Raw genomic sequence first — 17,627 nt, forward strand, 5'->3', positions numbered from 1 at the left:
TCAGAATTAACCAAAGAATAGATAACAACATTAAGTAGGCCTTTAAAGAAAACAAAACGGGGTGGGGTGGGGGCAGCTTAGATGTCATTGGAAAAAAAATGACAGTTGTAGGTTGAAAACAATTCATTTTTTTTTGTTTGTTTTTGCTTGTCTTTCTTTCTATTTTGTTTCTGTGTTTTTTGTGGTTTTGGAAAAAACATCTCCTTTGTTGCCATATTATACATTGACTTATGACTACAAATCTGAAGTGTAAAAAATGAACTAAACTTTATCAAGATGCCAAGAAGTAAAGTGATTGCCAGGACCCACATTAGAATAAAGGAGAGAGCTACGTTTATTTGATGCAGGCTATCTCAGTGGTAAATTTTTGTGAAAGTCTGGGGAGTATAAATAGATGAAGTTATTCTGATGGAATAGTTAATTTTGTTTTTTAATTTGAATATACTTGTTGTGGATATTAGATGATTGAAGAGAGATAGGTTTTAAAAGAATTGCTATGAATAATTGTAGCATTTTTTCTATCTGTTTGCCTGTCTGTGGGGTGGATATTTGTGTGTGTGTGATACAAGTTGCTGAGTTTGGAGTGGCAAAGTAGTAACACTCTGAGAGATAGGTCATGGATAATGAGTGTTCATAAACCTTTAGTATAGAAGGATAAATAAAGATGAAAATTATAAAATTTTGATGACAGATGGACTTGTTTTCATTATTTAGCTTGATGATTTCCCTTAAGAATGAAAACAAACATTTCTGTATAGCTTACTTGCTATATGTACAGTTTTATACTATTTCTACTAAACTCTAGTCATGTATGAAGCACTGTTTAAGTAAATACTCAAATAAAAAATACATGCATAGTATATGATTTTATATATATAGATGTATATATATGAAACGGTTATAAATTATTTAATTATAAAAAATGATATCTATCACTTTTAAATCATTTTAATGGTTCTAGCTTTGTATAAAATTGACTGGCATCCTTCAATAGATTTAAGAGACAATGGATACCCTTTGAAAGGGTGCTTTAGGTATAATTTATAGTGAAGAGTGTTGCGATCACCAACTGCTCTTCTGAGTTGGCACTGTTAAAGGTCAGTGTCAATGAGAAATCCATGATGACTGGAAATAATTCTGGGATAAGTGACAAACGACTGTTATTATTTCAGTGTTTACTCTCTAGATTTGAGAGTCGGTTCTACCCTGCTATTTCATCCATACCTAAAGGAAAGAAAGATTAGTTCATACCTTACTCAAGAGTATATCAGAAAGTGACTTGACAGATACTTCCAAACTTATGGCACCAGGTTTTCCTAACTGGGCACTCAATCAAGTATTAACCAGGTTAAACTTTGGTGATCTAACTAGAATCACTGGTTCAATGTGATAGTTGTTAGTGCATTAAACTTTAACATAAATGAATATGATATATAAAACTAGAAGGTAGGTTATGATATCCATACTGAAATATATATTTCTATGTGGAAAATTCAAAATCTGCCAAAACTTGAAATGATTTCTTTTTCTATTTTAATAGCTTTACTTATTTGCTTATTCAAGCTGTTTTCATTTATCATTTTCTGCTTAGATTCAGGAGAACAATAAGTGTTTGAGTTTCAATGAAAAATATATAAACACTGAATATTAAATTTCATTTCCCTATGTACCAAAATATTTTTTTTTCCTCTTGACTAAAGTACATCTGTTAGCCAAGATCACTCGTCTGTTGCTAATTTCTTGGCTTGAAATTCTCGGTTTTATGAGACTCTTAAAATCTGTACGTGTCTCCATTTTAAAGAGGTGTTTCAACTTGTTTCAGTAATTTTTGTGATGAGATTGGTAATTTATATTATTTGCAATATTTGAACTACTGTTCTTATTTTCGGCATTATTCACACAATGTTTCAGTCGATGTAACATACATCTTGGAATCTTTCTATCGAACTCAGAAATCTGCACAAAATTTAAAATGAAACCCTTTCTTTAATCTGTGACAGTAGCATGCTCTCGTTTTGCCAGCTATAACGGAGTAGAAGTATTTTTTTTTTTTTTATTTTATTTTTTTTTTTAAGTAATTGGCAATTGTATTCTTTGTATTTGTAGGATTAAACTTTTAGAAAAATGTCACAACAGAATTTTACCTAATACTTTAGTTATGTCATGGGTGTACACAGACAATGCTAAGATAAATTTTTGGAGCATTTAATCTATTCTTACTTTTAGATGTACAATCTTACTTATTATTACATATAATTTTTTTTAACTATTTGTCTATCCAATACAGTTCACAATCGAAAAATAATCTATATATATGAAAGTGAAAATGTTTGTGTGTGCGTTTTCATGTATGTCCAAGAAAGGCTTTTTTTTCCGAGAAGCGATCGGTCACCTCATAACTTTTTAAAACTTTTTATATAGCGCCTAAATGATAATATCTACAAGTTAACAACCGGGGTCGCCTGTCTATTTAATTTGCCCGAATTTGAAAAGATAAATATTCAACAATTTTCGATTGCCGCATGTGCATTAAGCTTTTTCGTATAAAAAAAAAAAAAAGCGAACAGACTCGCGGTAAATAAAACACTGTCCCACACTCAAAGTTGACGCCATTAACTCGTCAAAAACAGGCACCTGCCTAGTTGCAAGTTTTTTTTTCACACTTTATTATTTTCCAACTGCACGTCAAGGCTTCATTTTTTTTTTTTTTTTTTTAAACAAATACCCGGCCAACAATTTACCCAAAAACACACACACTTACAAACACCTGGGCAACGCCGGGTGACCCTCTCCCCCCTGCTAGTGTAATACTAAATCGTCTTTCTTAAATGTGCTGCTAACTCGCATTGATCAGGAGTTTAGGTTATTTGTATGTTGAAAGTCAACTTTCACTTGACAGTATCTAAATTTCAACTCTCATCATTTATATAATCAGAAAAAAAGGAATAATATATTCCTTACAATATCAAACTAAAGTAATATGTAGTAACATCAATAGATATCAAGAGGAGATGGATAGTTTAAGAGAAACTCTCAACAGAAACAATTATCTAGAGAGCATGACATCAGTTCCAAGAAATTTTGACCAAACACCAAAGAGCACCACCTGAAAACACACCAGTCTGTATACCATATATGTAGGGCTTGTCAGAAAAAAATCCAAAGAATATGTAATCCATATAACATCAGGAGTGACAACTCTCCAAAAGTATCCCATAGAAAAAAAATTGTGGCTAAAGGCAGTGTGTATATGATTCCATCTTACTGATTGTTCTCTCTTGCAGCTCAAAGATCAATCAATGCTTATAATGTGTTATATGCTAGCTGGACCCTGTTGAAATTTCATGGTGTTTTCTACATCAATCTATATAATTTACTACGAAGAAAAAAATCATCTTTCTTCTGTAAAAGTTATTGTTAGTTAAATATTCTATAAGACAAACGTGTCTTTATTTAAAATTGTAGCAACTTAATTCTTTTTAAAACTTAATATTGTTAGTTTTATTACAATAAAAATCACTCAACTTCAAAATAACTATCACCTTTTTAAATGTATTAAAATGTGTTGTTTTAATCAATGCAATGACATCATTTGGATTTTTTAATAATTCATTATAAAATAGGTAAAGTCATAACCACTCATGATTTTTGCTGATCAGACTATTTCATTTTTTTTTTTTTTCATGTACGAAAGCGGCATATATATGTGTCTTAACATTATTATATTTGGCATTAGAGAGCAGGACCTCAACTGCAATTTGTTTAAGAAATAGTTTTAATTGTTAGCTTTATTTAACATTATGTTGAATATCATGAATTTGACTATTACATATTAAACAACATATTTTAAATGACATTTTAGGTAGCAATAATACATAAAGTTTTTATGTTCATAAAGCAATAAATGTGATACCTTTTGACCAGTAAGTATAAAAATATATTAGGACAAAGTGTGATGTTTTAATCCATATTAAAACAATTAAATGTCTGTCTGCTGTAGACACCAAAACTGAAAATGTCATGAAAAATAAACAAAGCCATTTCTCATGGAAATTTGTATTCAATTTAATATCATAAAATAAAAGAAAATATGTAGTGACTCCAAAATAAACACAATTGACCTCCGGTTTTATATCTTTCAGGTTGTGTTTATACTGAACTCATGAAAGATGCTTAAAACGATGTGTGTGTGTGTGCATGGTATGTAAGAGAATATTTATTTCCTACAAGAAGGCAAATGCTACAAGTTAAAAAAAGAAAAATCAATAAAGAAATAAAAGAAAGTAATAAATATGTGAGAAAAAAAATCCCAAGCTTTCAATTTAAAATTTATAACTTCTTCCTTTGTAGTATGGTCCTGGATATGACCTTAAACTATATCTGATGGTGAGGCCCCAGCTTGAGGGCTCTGGGGAGTGTGGAGCCACCCTTTAATTGCCATTGCTTCCAGATCCACTCTGACCTGGAGTGGTAGTACCTGTTAGGGTACTCCTGCAGTATTTTACCCACCGATTTCACGATCTTAGCCGAGCGTTGATCGACATCCGTCGGAAAACGCCGGAACATGGCGAGCGGTACGATACTCTATCAGCCAATCAGGGCGCTTCAAACGAACGCGCAGCAGACGAATAATTTTCATTGAAATTACACACATAGCGTTTCATTTCAGTTATTTTATTGTTCAAAGTAAAAATACACAGCCTTTCATTTCAGCTATTTAATTTAGCGATAAAAAAAAAAAAAAAACGGGAGTTGTTGGAAACATATTTATGCGAATTTATGTAATTTTTGTAATTTGGACACAACCCTTCTTTTGTCTCCATAATAAATCAAATCGCGGAAGGCTACCCGGTTGGGAAGGAGCTTCTTTCCACATCCTCTGAAAACCCTTTGCTCCCTACTTTGCCTCTCTACAGTCAGTAGAAAATCTTCCAGTCGGAACTAAAGGTAAACAGTAATTGTTGTCCCCCCCCCTACAAACATTACTGAAAAAAAAACAAAAAAAAAACATTGTTGTTACTGTTTAATAACGTTTTGTTAAAAACAAACAAACAAAAAAAAACATTGAAGTGTTTATTACTGTTGCTTACCCCCCCCCCCCAAAAAAAAAGCTATCGGAAAACAAAATGAACCAAAAAAAAAAAATAATAAATATTCAACAAAATAAATTTATTTTACTTTAAAAAAAAACTTACGGTAAGTGTTTGTGATTTATTTTATCCAAATTTTTTGTATTAATTTTATCCATTTTGTTGTGTGTGTGTAATATCTTTTCCTTGTAATGTTGTTGCTATTCACATACTTTTAGCGTTCTTGCACCGTAGCTCCGAATTCTCGGCTTTCGTCGGCGTTAACGTCGAAAGCGTTCGTCAACGCTCGGCTAAGATCGTGAAATCGGTGGGTAAAATACTGCAGGAGTACCCCTGTTAGGGTCCCAACTATGGGTTGAATAGAAACTGACTTGCAAAAAACAAATATATTCTATTAAAAATTTTTTCTTCAAAATCACCGAATTCGGCATTAAATAACCTGAAAAGGGTTGATATGCCATAAAACAAAAACAACCAACCAACCAATCCTTTGTAGTAATCCAGCAAATATATGTAAACTAATTTTCTGCATATTTAAAACTGAGCCACTTTAACAATTGTAGCTGTCCTTCTCATGTGCAATGTTTAAGTGGCTGTTTTTTCCCTGACAGGCACTTGGTGAGAATTTGGATTATAAAATACCAATTGGGTTTATGGAAATTAAATTGATTTTCCTGTTAACTAGAGGAGAGTAATGTTCATTTGAGTTAATCACTCCATGGAACAATATATTTTTATCTTCTACTCATAAACTAGTAATATCATACTTTTCTTTGTGCTGAGGAGAAGAGGGCTCTAATAAGTGGCATTCTTGATTTAGATCAAGACAAGTCAATACATAGACACTATGACTGGATCTAAGATCAGTTGTTACTTGGGTAGTGAGGTAATTGTTATGTGGCTTAAAGAAAATGCTAGCCCATAATACTCGGCTAGACACAACAAGCATCGCTACTTTACTCGACGCAGATAGAACTCATTACTTTACTCGACGCAGATAGAACTCATTACTTTACTCGACGCGGATAGAACTCATTACTTTACTCGATGCAGATAGAACTCATTACTTTACTCGACGCGGATAGAACTCATTACTTTACTCGACGCAGATAGAACTCATTACTTTACTCGACGCAGATAGAACTCATTACTTTACTCGACGCGGATAGAACTCATTACTTTACTCGACGCAGATAGAACTCATTACTTTACTCGACGCGGATAGAACTCATTACTTTACTCGACGCAGATAGAACTCATTACTTTACTCGACGCAGATAGAACTCATTACTTTACTCGACGCGGATAGAACTCATTACTTTACTCGACGCAGATAGAACTCATTACTTTACTCGACGCAGATAGAACTCATTACTTTACTCGACGCGGATAGAACTCATTACTTTACTCGACGCGGATAGAACTCATTACTTTACTCGACGCAGATAGAACTCATTACTTTACTCGACGCAGATAGAACTCATTACTTTACTCGACGCAGATAGAACTCATTACTTTACTCGACGCAGATAGAACTCATTACTTTACTCGACGCAGATAGAACTCATTACTTTACTCGACGCAGATAGAACTCATTACTTTACTCGACGCAGATAGAACTCATTACTTTACTCGACGCAGATAGAACTCATTACTTTACTCGACGCAGATAGAACTCATTACTTTACTCTACGCGGATAGAACTCGCTACTTTGCTCGACGCGGATAGAACTCGCTACTTTACTCTACGCGGATAGAACTCGCTACTTTACTCTACGCGGATAGAACTCGCTACTTTACGCGGATAGAACTCGCTACTTTGCTCGACGCAGATAGAACTCGCTACTTTGCTCGACGCGGATAGAACTCGCTACTTTGCTCGACGCGGATAGAACTCGCTACTTTGCTCGACGCGGATAGAACTCGCTACTTTGCTCGACGCGGATAGAACTCGCTACTTTGCTCGACGCGGATAGAACTTGCTACTTTGCTCGACGCGGATAGAACTCGCTACTTTGCTCGACGCGGATAGAACTCGCTACTTTGCTCGACGCGGATAGAACTCGCTACTTTGCTCGACGCGGATAGAACTCGCTACTTTGCTCGACGCGGATAGAACTCGCTACTTTACTCTACGCGGATAGAACTCGCTACTTTGCTCGACGCGGATAGAACTCGCTACTTTGCTCGACGCGGATAGAACTCGCTACTTTGCTCGACGCGGATAGAACTCGCTACTTTGCTCGACGCGGATAGAACTCGCTACTTTACTCTACGCGGATAGAACTCGCTACTTTACTCTACGCGGATAGAACTCGCTACTTTACTCTACGCGGATAGAACTCGCTACTTTACTCTACGCGGATAGAACTCGCTACTTTGCTCGACGCGGATAGAACTCGCTACTTTAATCTACGCGGATAGAACTCGCTACTTTAATCTACGCGGATAGAACTCGCTACTTTAATCTACACGGATAGAACTCGCTACTTTGCTCGACGCGGATAGAACTCGCTACTTTGCTCAACATCTCCACAAGACCCTCCTCCCAAGATTTGAATTCGTGTAGATTTCAATATCTTTTTCTCTTGGGGTTCATTATAATTGGTTCCGTAAACTTTTTTTCCTTCCCGATCTTCTCGGTTCGGGCCTGCTTTGTTGTGGTTTGATATCAAACCCTTCGTATAGTATATCAATTGGATCTTCCTTTTCATCAGATTTGTCATGTTCGTTGTCTTTTATATGACGTTTTCTCAATTGATTTTGATGTCTTTTGTGTATCCCTTTTGGACCTTTTATGATGTAGACCAAGTTGCTGATACGTTTATCTACCATACCAAACTCCCAATATGAAATATTATTTTTCATACATTTAAAATATACACGATCACCAGGTTTAAACCTTTTACGTGATGTGTGCGTAGTTTGATGGACGATTGCTTGCTTTGGTATTAATTTATCAAGTGGTGATTTTATTTTTCTAGCAAACATTAATTCTGCTGGCGATAATTTTGACGGTGTGTTTGTGTTCTTAGTTATCCTGTATATTTGCAGGAATTGTTGTAATGCTTTATCCATCGGGATCCCTATTGATTTTCTAAGTGCACGCTTTATCGTGTATACGAACCTTTCTACTAATCCATTTGATCTAGGGTGGAACGGTGGTGTAGTTATGTTTTACCTGAAAAGTGTCACAAAAGTCCTTGAAATCACTTGATGTAAATTGTGTTCCGTTATCTGTGACTATAATGTCTGGCACACCAAAACGTGCAAATATTTCCTGCAGAAAACTTGTGTTATTTGTCGTCAGGTTCTTGAAACGCTTTATTTCATGCCATCTGGAAAAACTACTACGATTAGGTAGTATTGTCCTTCGGTTGGTCCAGCAAAGTCTATATGAATGCGTGACCATGGATGGTCAGTTTTTTTCCACGATCTATGGACTATTGGTGGTGCCTTTGTGGCTAACGCACAACCTTTACACTTGTTTACTGTTAGTGCAATATCCACATCCATGTTACGCCAGGAAACGTAACTCCGCATAAGTGCCTTCATCCTATTTATATCCGGGTGTCCTGTATGAAAATCACATAAGATCTTTTTCTGCAAGGTTTTCATAACAACTCTTTCACTATATAATAAAACATCATTGCATACGGAAAATATGCTTTGCATTTTTTCATCATTTTCCCTTATTTTTTTATTTGTCTGTGATGACATTGTCATATTCAGCCTCCCTTTTTATATCGGTTAACGTGACTGCTGGTAATTCTTTTATTATATTCGCCACCATGTTTTTTTTCCTCATAATTGGAATGCATAGCTGCAATTACTGACTCTTCAAAGGTTTCCTCCATTTTCGGTATAAGCCTTGACAGGTCATCCGCATGACCTATTTTTTTCAAATCCAGATGTTTTATTTGAAGGTCATAATTTAGCAAGATCGTACCCCAGCGGAGTAGGCGATTTGCCATATATACTGGCAAGCCCTTTTTTGAGCCGAAGATTGTCACTAGGGGCTTGTGATCTGTTTCCAGTGTAAAGTGTCTCCCATACAGGTAACGGTGGAATTTCGTCACCGCGAAAATAATGCTTAATCCCTCTTTTTCTATTTGAGAGTAAGCTTTTTCTGCCGGAAGTAGTGTCCTTGAGACGCGAGCTATAGGTTTCTTCGATCCATCTGGCAGGATATGCTGTATACATGCTCCTATACCATACAAGCTCGCGTCACTCGCAACACCTTATTTCTAATTTTGGGTCGTAATAGGTTAAAAATAGATCGGACGTCAGCGTCTTTTTAATTTTCTCAAATGCGTCTTGACATTCTTTTGTCCATATCCATGGTGTTTCTTTCTTTAATAACTCGTTAAGCAGAGCTCTTTGGTCGTGCATTCCTTTGATAAATACTTGGTAGTAGTTTGCGAGACCTAAGAAACTCTGTAGAGTCGTCACGTTATGTGGTGCCGGCATGTTTTTAATTGCTGTTGGTCTTTCTGGGTCTGGGCGTCGACCGTCTTTATTTATTATTTGCCCTAAATATTTGATTTTGTCTAAACAAAATTTGCATTTGTTTTCTTTCACCTTGAATCCGTATTCATTTATTCTTGTGAATACTTCTTTTAGATGCTCTTGGTGTTCACTTATGAACGCGCTCCTGATGATTATGTCATCCAGGTATGCACAAGCACAATCTATTCCGTTCAGCATTGTATCCATTGCTTGTTGGAAAATCGCCGGCGCGACTTTGATCCCGAAGGCTGGATGGTTGTATTTGAACAACCCTTTGTGCGTGTTAATGCATGATATCTTTGAGCATTCTTCCATTGGAATTTGTAAATAGGTGTCGGACAAATCTATTTTTGAAAAAATTTTGCCACGATTTAGTCTGGCAAATATCTCCTCAGGGCTTGGTAAAGGGTAGTGGTGGTCTTTTAATTCATTGTTTAGGCCCGTAGAAAAGTCTGCACAGACTCGAATTTGTTCCGACTTTTTTTTTACGTACACCGTAGGGGCTGCCCAGACGCTAGTTTCGATTTTCGATAAGATGCCTGTTTTTTCAAGTCTATCTAGCTCACTATTTATTTTGTCTAAACTGACGAACGGTACATTCCTTTTTTCTGGTGTTGTATCCTTTTTTAGCTCAAACAAAGTCTTAAATTTATTGCATCTTCCCAGTCCAGTAGTAAATATTTCTGGGAATTTCTTTTTTAGATCGTTTTTAATATTTTATGTTGGGGTGCAACTGGTTATTTTTCTACAAAAAGCGTTCAAAGATTGAATTTTTCAATTCAGTCAATTCCCAATAAGTTCTCATTTTCTTTAATAACGAAGATTTTCAATTTCTTCGTCGTGTCATTTAAATTAATGGGCAGGATGACCTCTCCTTCGAATTTTATTTTGTCTCCTGTCACTTTTTGTGCACCTTTACTTGACTTTTGAAGAGTCAGTTAACCCAGCTTTTTCCAAGTGTTCACGTTTATTAACGACAAATCCGATCCAGAGTCAAGCTGAAATTTCACTTGTTTGTCGAAAATATTTACTGATACATATTTTCGTAAATTATTTTTCTCTTTGTTGTTTGTTCTCATTTGGTGTACTCTATTTTTTGTTCTGCAGCAAACACTCTTATGTTCAACTTTATCGCAATTGTAGCACCTGATATTTTTGTAAGGACAATCCTTTTCCAAATGTTTTTAATCACATCTTCGGCAATTATTACCTGATACTGTCTTTTTATAATTCCTTTGATTATTATCGTCATTTCATTTTCTGTAGTTATTATATTGACTATTATCGTAATTTCGTTTTCTGTGATACTGCCCTTTGGCAATCTTCTGCTAATTTCTGCAATGTCAAGCCTTGTGCTGTCTCTAATTTTGAGAGAACGCGTCTTTGGATCTCTGAATTTTTTGTGGATACTAGACCCTGTGCAAAGATTAAGCATTTGAAATCGTCCACCGTGAGTTCCGATAATTTGAAGTTGTCGCAGTTTTTATTTACTACTGACGCATATGTCAGGTAGTCCTGCTCATCAGTTTTCTTAAGATTCATACATGACCATCTCTTGTAGAAAAGAGACCTGGGCAGTCCGAATAACTCCTTAAGAAGCTTTACGGTCTCGGCGAAATCTAACTGATTCGTTCCCCTTGACAATATGAAATCAACAAATTTGCAATGTTCACTGGTACCAAGCTTTCGAAGTAATAAACTTACTTTCTTTCCATTTGGCCAGTTTTCACAGTCTGTTTCGAAAATATCTTCATACCTCTTGAAGTATGCATCAAAAGTTTTATCCTCTTTCGGTAGGTATGTGAACACATCTATGCTGTTAACAATTGTTGTGTTGGAGAAGGTTGTATTACTTTCTTGTATGGAATTAGCTGTAAATCTTTCTAACAGTTCTTTCTGTTCAAGTTGCATCTGTGCAAACCTTTCTTCCTGCATTTCTAGGCATTTTATGAGTCGTTCATTTTGTCTTTCGTCTCTTTCTGCGTGTAGCGCTTGCTATTCTTTTTGTAGGATCTGCTGATTCTGCATGAACTGTGTCATTATTTTAGCAAATTCCTTCATCTTGGTTTTTTTTTTTTCCAAAGATTAGAAAAATCAGTCTATTTTACTAATTCACTTTTTACAATAACTACGAACAACCGTTTTTATGTTCGCTTTTTTATTTCTCTTTTTTTGTGTCTCAACGGAATACTATCGATATATTATTTTTTGCGTTGAACCTTTCTTTTTTTCCTTTTTCTATTGAGGGATAAAAAAAAATGTATTTTATTTTTTTTCACTTACTCCGTTAAGTTTTGATTACGTACAAGAATTCTTTAAAAAAAAAATCCTTTCTTGGTACAGCTGAAAAAAATATCACTTTCCTCTTTCAAGACAATTTGCATAAATTAGTTGATGGTGTACTAGCGAAAACACCTTTTTTTTTTCTTTGACTTTCGTAGTCACTTGAAATGGTTATTGGTATTTTGCTTTCAAGTATCCAGTGTTCAAATATCTCATTCGACAATTTTGTAGTTACTTTCGTTTGTTTTTCTTTTGTTTTTTGTTTTTTTCGACAGTGATAACTTTCCGTGTAAATTATTTTTCGAATACTGTTTCTGTGTCTAACAGTGAATTCCCGAGTAAATCTTTTTAAAAGTCCTCGATGTTACTGTTGTGTTCAACAGTAGATTCTTTTTTTTTTTTTTTTTTTTTCAATCTTTCTCGAGTAAGTATTTTTTGTACACCACTGTTGAGTTTAGTAGTGGATTTTCTTGCGTAAGTCTTTTTTCGAATTCTCGAGACTACTGTTGTGTTTAATAGTGGATTTTATCCTGCGTAAGTCTTTTTTCGAATTCTCAACGCCACTGTTGTGTCTGCACAAATAATTAACAAAAACATGGGAAGTAAAGGTATAACAATAATATATTAGGCAGAAAAGTTATATACAAATTTACATGTCTTCAGATATACTTCAGTTGGAGATATTCCGGCAGGTGGCGTGTTGCATGTCTTACTAGAGGCAACATAGGTGTCTTGCCTATTTGGCGGTTGTTGCAGAACTCCCCCTGTATTGGTGATTGATACCTTTATATTTCTCACTCACCCACCTATGTTAATTAGTGGGTGTCTCCACAACAATATTCATAATGTCTAATCCGAATCATGATGTCTAATCCTATTTCATGCAGCTCACAACTGAAAAAAATGAATCTAGTCTCGTAATTTAAACTTTTTTTTATTTTTTGCTGAAATTATCTTGTGGTCTGAATAAGAAAAACAAAATTACCAGTATGTGCACGTCTTTTTACTATGTTGTATATCTTTTGTGCTAACCACTTCACCTTGTCCTTATGTCTTCGATTTTTTTTTTTTATAATGTCTCCTTAGGACTTCTAATTTATTGATATGCAAATTAAAGTGCATGAGTGGTTGAAAAGTTATGAAAACTTAAGTGCCAAAATTTGTTTTTTGGTTTGCCACTTTTCTTTGTTAAAATCTTTTAAAAATGGGACAAAATATGGATTCTATTTCAAGAAATTTGGTAATTTCTCCACCATTTATTTATTCTTGAAGCTAGGTATCATTTTATCATAAATTATGGGAAAAGATGTGTAAATGTTTTTGCAACTGGCACATTCTATCATACAGATTGTATGTTTATTCATTAGAATATTATTTTCACTTATTTGAAGATACTATGCATAAAATAAACACTTTTGATGCTACCAGATATAATGAATACACAATAACACTCTTATTATTGCAGAGGAATGTTTTGATTTACGTAACGAAAATGTCACATTCAAATATATATATGATGTATCGGTTTATTTGTTACATTCCAAAAATCACGTAAATAGATCAAGTAATGGCATTTGTATTGGATTCACTCCTAAACTAATTGACAGATCATTATGAATTTTAAATATGTTTATATGATTATATATTTGTATGTATTGGATCCAATCCTAAACTAATTAACCGATCATTATGAATTTTAATTATGTGTATGTGTTTATATATTTGTCTGTATTGGATTCACTCTTAAACTAATTAATCGATCATTGTGCATTATAATTTATATATTTCTATTTATTGGATTCACCCCTAAACTAATTTACTGATCATTATTAATGATTAGTATACGTATATACTTATATATTTCTATGTATTGGATTCCCTCCTATACTAATTAATTGATCATTATAAATTTAATGTATTATATGTTTGTATATTGGTATAGTAATATTCCAAAAATCGCATACAATGATCACTTTTAAATGTATTTATGTGTACAAGAAATTCTATCAAAGTAATAAGGTACATGTGTAGTATAGTACTCATGAAAAAGCAAAGAAATTCTTATATGTGACATACATGAAAGTTATTTAAACCAAAAATCCCGTTAAAAATTTGAGTAGTATGACTTACATATGAGAAATAAGGTGCTTCTTCACTATAGCACCCTGATAACAAAATAAACAAATTCTTACCCCTGGCGTACAGAAAATGTAACACAACAGAAAATTACATAAACCTATCAAGTTCTTTCATTTTTACATTAGAAAAAATGTACTTCTACAGTATCCTAACTAAGAAATAAGGTACTTGTACAGTATAGTACCCATATGAAAAACAAAGAAAATCTTACCTGTGGCGTACATAAAAGTAATCCAAACCAAAAATTATATAATATATTCGAGTAGTATGACATTTATATAAGAAATAAGGTGCTTCTTTATTAAAGCTGTCTATTATAAAACAAACTCTCACCTATGACGTACAGAAAATTATGTAAAATTGAGCAGTTTCATCTATATATTATAAATAAAGTACTTGTGTAGTATAGTACTCATATGAAAAACAAATAAAATCCTACCTGTGATGTGCATAAAAGTTATTAAAACCAAAAATCATGTTATATATTCGAATAGCATGACTTTTAAATGAGAAATAAGGTGCTTCTTCACTATAGCAATAGATGAAAAACACAAATTCTTACTCTAGACGCACAGAAAATTTAGCACAACAGAAAATTACTTAAAAGTATTGAGTTTTTACATTTTTAAATTAGAAAAAATGGTACTTCTACAGTATTCTACCCAGGAAATAAGGTACTTGTACAGTGAAGTACCCATATGAAAAACAAAGAAAGTCTTATCTATGACAAACATAAGTTATCAAAATCGAAAATCATCTAATATATTCGAGTAGTATAACATTCATATAAAAAATCTGGTGCTTCTCCACTATAGCACTCTGATGTAAAAACAAACACACTCTTACCTGTGATATACCGAAAAATTATCACAACAGAAACTTAGAGTAATAATTTTAAATATGTGTTGTACATTACCCGCCCTAGGTAAGGGAATTTTTTACACATACGTTCTGTAAATGAAGGTACAATTATTCCATACTTATGTTGTGTAATACCCGTCCTAGGGTAGGTAAAATATTCTTTTGCTCAAGATGGCAAATGATACATAGACATAAAAACTTCCTCTATTCTAAGAATAACAGGTATGTTCAAAATTTTTCTCATTATCTTATAAGGTCCTGAGCAACGCTGGGTGGCCTAGCTAGTCCACTAGAAAACAACCAAACCAAACACTATGAACTTGTGATTGAAGATACAAAGAATAAAAACCTTCTACAAAATAACTGGATGTAACATGAATACTATTTCCAAAATAACTGGATTCGGTATTACATAACTTGAAAAGGGTTGATATACTGTAAAACAATTGAACTTACTGACTGAAAATAACTTTTATATGTTTATAAAATTATAGATATAGAAATGTTTTATATATTATTTAATTGGAATTCTTTATTGAGATGAGTATTATTTATTAATTTATTTATTGTTATCCTCATCTTTCTTAGTTGTTTCACGATGTTTCAGCCAAGTATTTCTCTGGCCTTCGTCAGGTGATAACCACAACAGGATAGGAACTCCGAATCTCCTAACTGCATTCCAAGCAATTACTGCCATCCATAGTTGTTGTTGTCTCATCACGTTTTGGCCAAGTAAATCTCTGGCCGGCTTTGGGTAGGATTGAAACCGCTATCTTCAGACAATTCTTACCTGGAACCATAGCGATTCAACATCTCTATCCACTGCACCATGGGCCCAAAAGGGCGATCAAGGTTGGATTTTTTGGTCTTATAAATCCACGTTTCCATGGTCGGGTCTGTACCAAATAGTATATATATTATTTCATTGGAATTCTTTCTGAGATGAATATTATTAATTTATTGCGGACTATTCTCCTCATCTTTCTTAATTGTTTCACAACGTTTCGACCAACTATTCCTCTGGCCTTCATCAGGTGGTAATTATTTTATTAAATGTCAATGTGAATCTGGATAAAACCCAAAAACGCTATTGTTGTCCAAAATGGCCATACAAAGGCCAGGAACCATGCCACAATTAATTGAAATAGTATGTCTATATACTTATATCTTTGTTCATTTGTTTTTTTTTTGTTTATTTTAGAGAACTTCTTCCCAAAGAAATTTTATCAGAAAAGAAGAATGAAATAATTCTTGGAAATATCACTCTACAAAATGCTGATCTTTTTACCACTGTCTGCAATGCAATATGTGCCTGTACAAATAATCCAAGAAATGGTAAAGATGATTATCATTTTATATATATATATATATATATATATATATATATATATATATATATATATATATATATATATATATATATATAAAGTTGCTATTTTTTTTGAGTTCTCAAACCTTCTTTTATGCCAATTATTGGCATTTTACAGAGGAAAAAGGTCAGTTTGTCTTCTTTTTTTAATAAGAATTGTGTATTTCTGTTCCCAAAAATAGCAAGGTTCATTTGAACCCATCTTTCCATATGATCTATAGCAAAGTTTTACTAAAAAAAATATTTTCAAGGCCTTGTTTATTTAAAAAATGTGTATATAACTGTTTTATTTATTTATTTTTTTAAATTAAAAAAAATATAATTGTGGTACATGATAATGTCTTACGATTCTCCTGTGTCTGTTTCTTTTCACCTTTACACATTTTTATTTTATTTACTACTAATGGGGCTACCCGGCGTTACTCGGGACCATATAAACAATGAGAAAATTGAATTTAATTTTGAATATATTTGTTATTCTTAGGAGAGAGGAATTTTTAATGTCTATGTATCATTTGCTATTTCGAGCAAAAGAATATTTTATCTAGCTAGGACGGGTATTAGGCGTATGAAATAATTGTATCTTACCTAGGGTAGGTAATTTACAGCATGCATATGAAATAATTTTACCTTTGCAAGGACGGGTAATATACAACACCTATTTAAAATAATTTTACCTACACTAAGATGGGTAATTTAAATGCATATATGAAACAATTTTGCATACTTTTTTTTTTTTTTTACCCCAAAACGGACATTACTTTCTCCCCCCCCCAAAAAAAAAACAAACAAACAAAAAACACTCAAGAGCACGTTTAAAATTAACATAATTTATATATTTTTATTTTTTATATATTCTATTTCATTCTGTTGGTATATATCAACATTAATCTCATTAAATCCTGGCGACTCAAGTTATTCTGTTAGTATATATTTCAATCAATATAATTCAATCCAAGGCAATACCCACCACTACAACCATTACATCATTCCCGGATGATAACATAAAAAATTTAAAAAAATATAGATCACCCCCTACAGAAACTGGCCTAGTAAACTTTCATAGTAAACCAACAATATATATGTATTAATCTAATTTTGAGATCGTAAACTGTTTAAGCCATATCCGGATTCAACTTCACAAATTAAGTAATTTTGAGATAGAAAATTGTTTAAGCCATTTCTGGTACAAACTTTATATTCTACCACCCTCATTTAATCCAGAGCGACGCTGATTATTCTGCTAATATATATTTGACCCTATCTCCTTCAATCCCAGGCAATGCCAGGGATATTGCTAGTAAATTTTCTCTTGAGCAACGCCGAGTATTCTGGTAGTATATATGTGCAGCTATCTAATACAATCCTGAGAGACG

General features: G+C 33.4%; 1 protein-coding gene across 2 annotated transcripts in view; it reads left to right on the forward strand.

Annotated features, from left to right (window-relative positions):
* The window catches only part of LOC145256897 (telomere repeats-binding bouquet formation protein 1-like), a 199,075-nt gene that overhangs the window by 83,039 nt on the left and 98,409 nt on the right, over positions 1 to 17,627 (forward strand). For both annotated transcript variants that reach the window (XM_080115613.1, XM_080115615.1), the window contains exon 6: positions 16,084 to 16,217. In XM_080115613.1, coding sequence (XP_079971739.1) covers positions 16,084 to 16,217 — 134 coding nt within the window. The remainder of the gene's footprint in view (positions 1 to 16,083; positions 16,218 to 17,627) is intronic.

This window comes from Euprymna scolopes, chromosome 3 (genome assembly GCF_053919585.1).
Source record: "Euprymna scolopes isolate OS-2025 chromosome 3, ASM5391958v1, whole genome shotgun sequence".
Classification (NCBI taxonomy): domain Eukaryota; kingdom Metazoa; phylum Mollusca; class Cephalopoda; order Sepiida; family Sepiolidae; genus Euprymna; species Euprymna scolopes.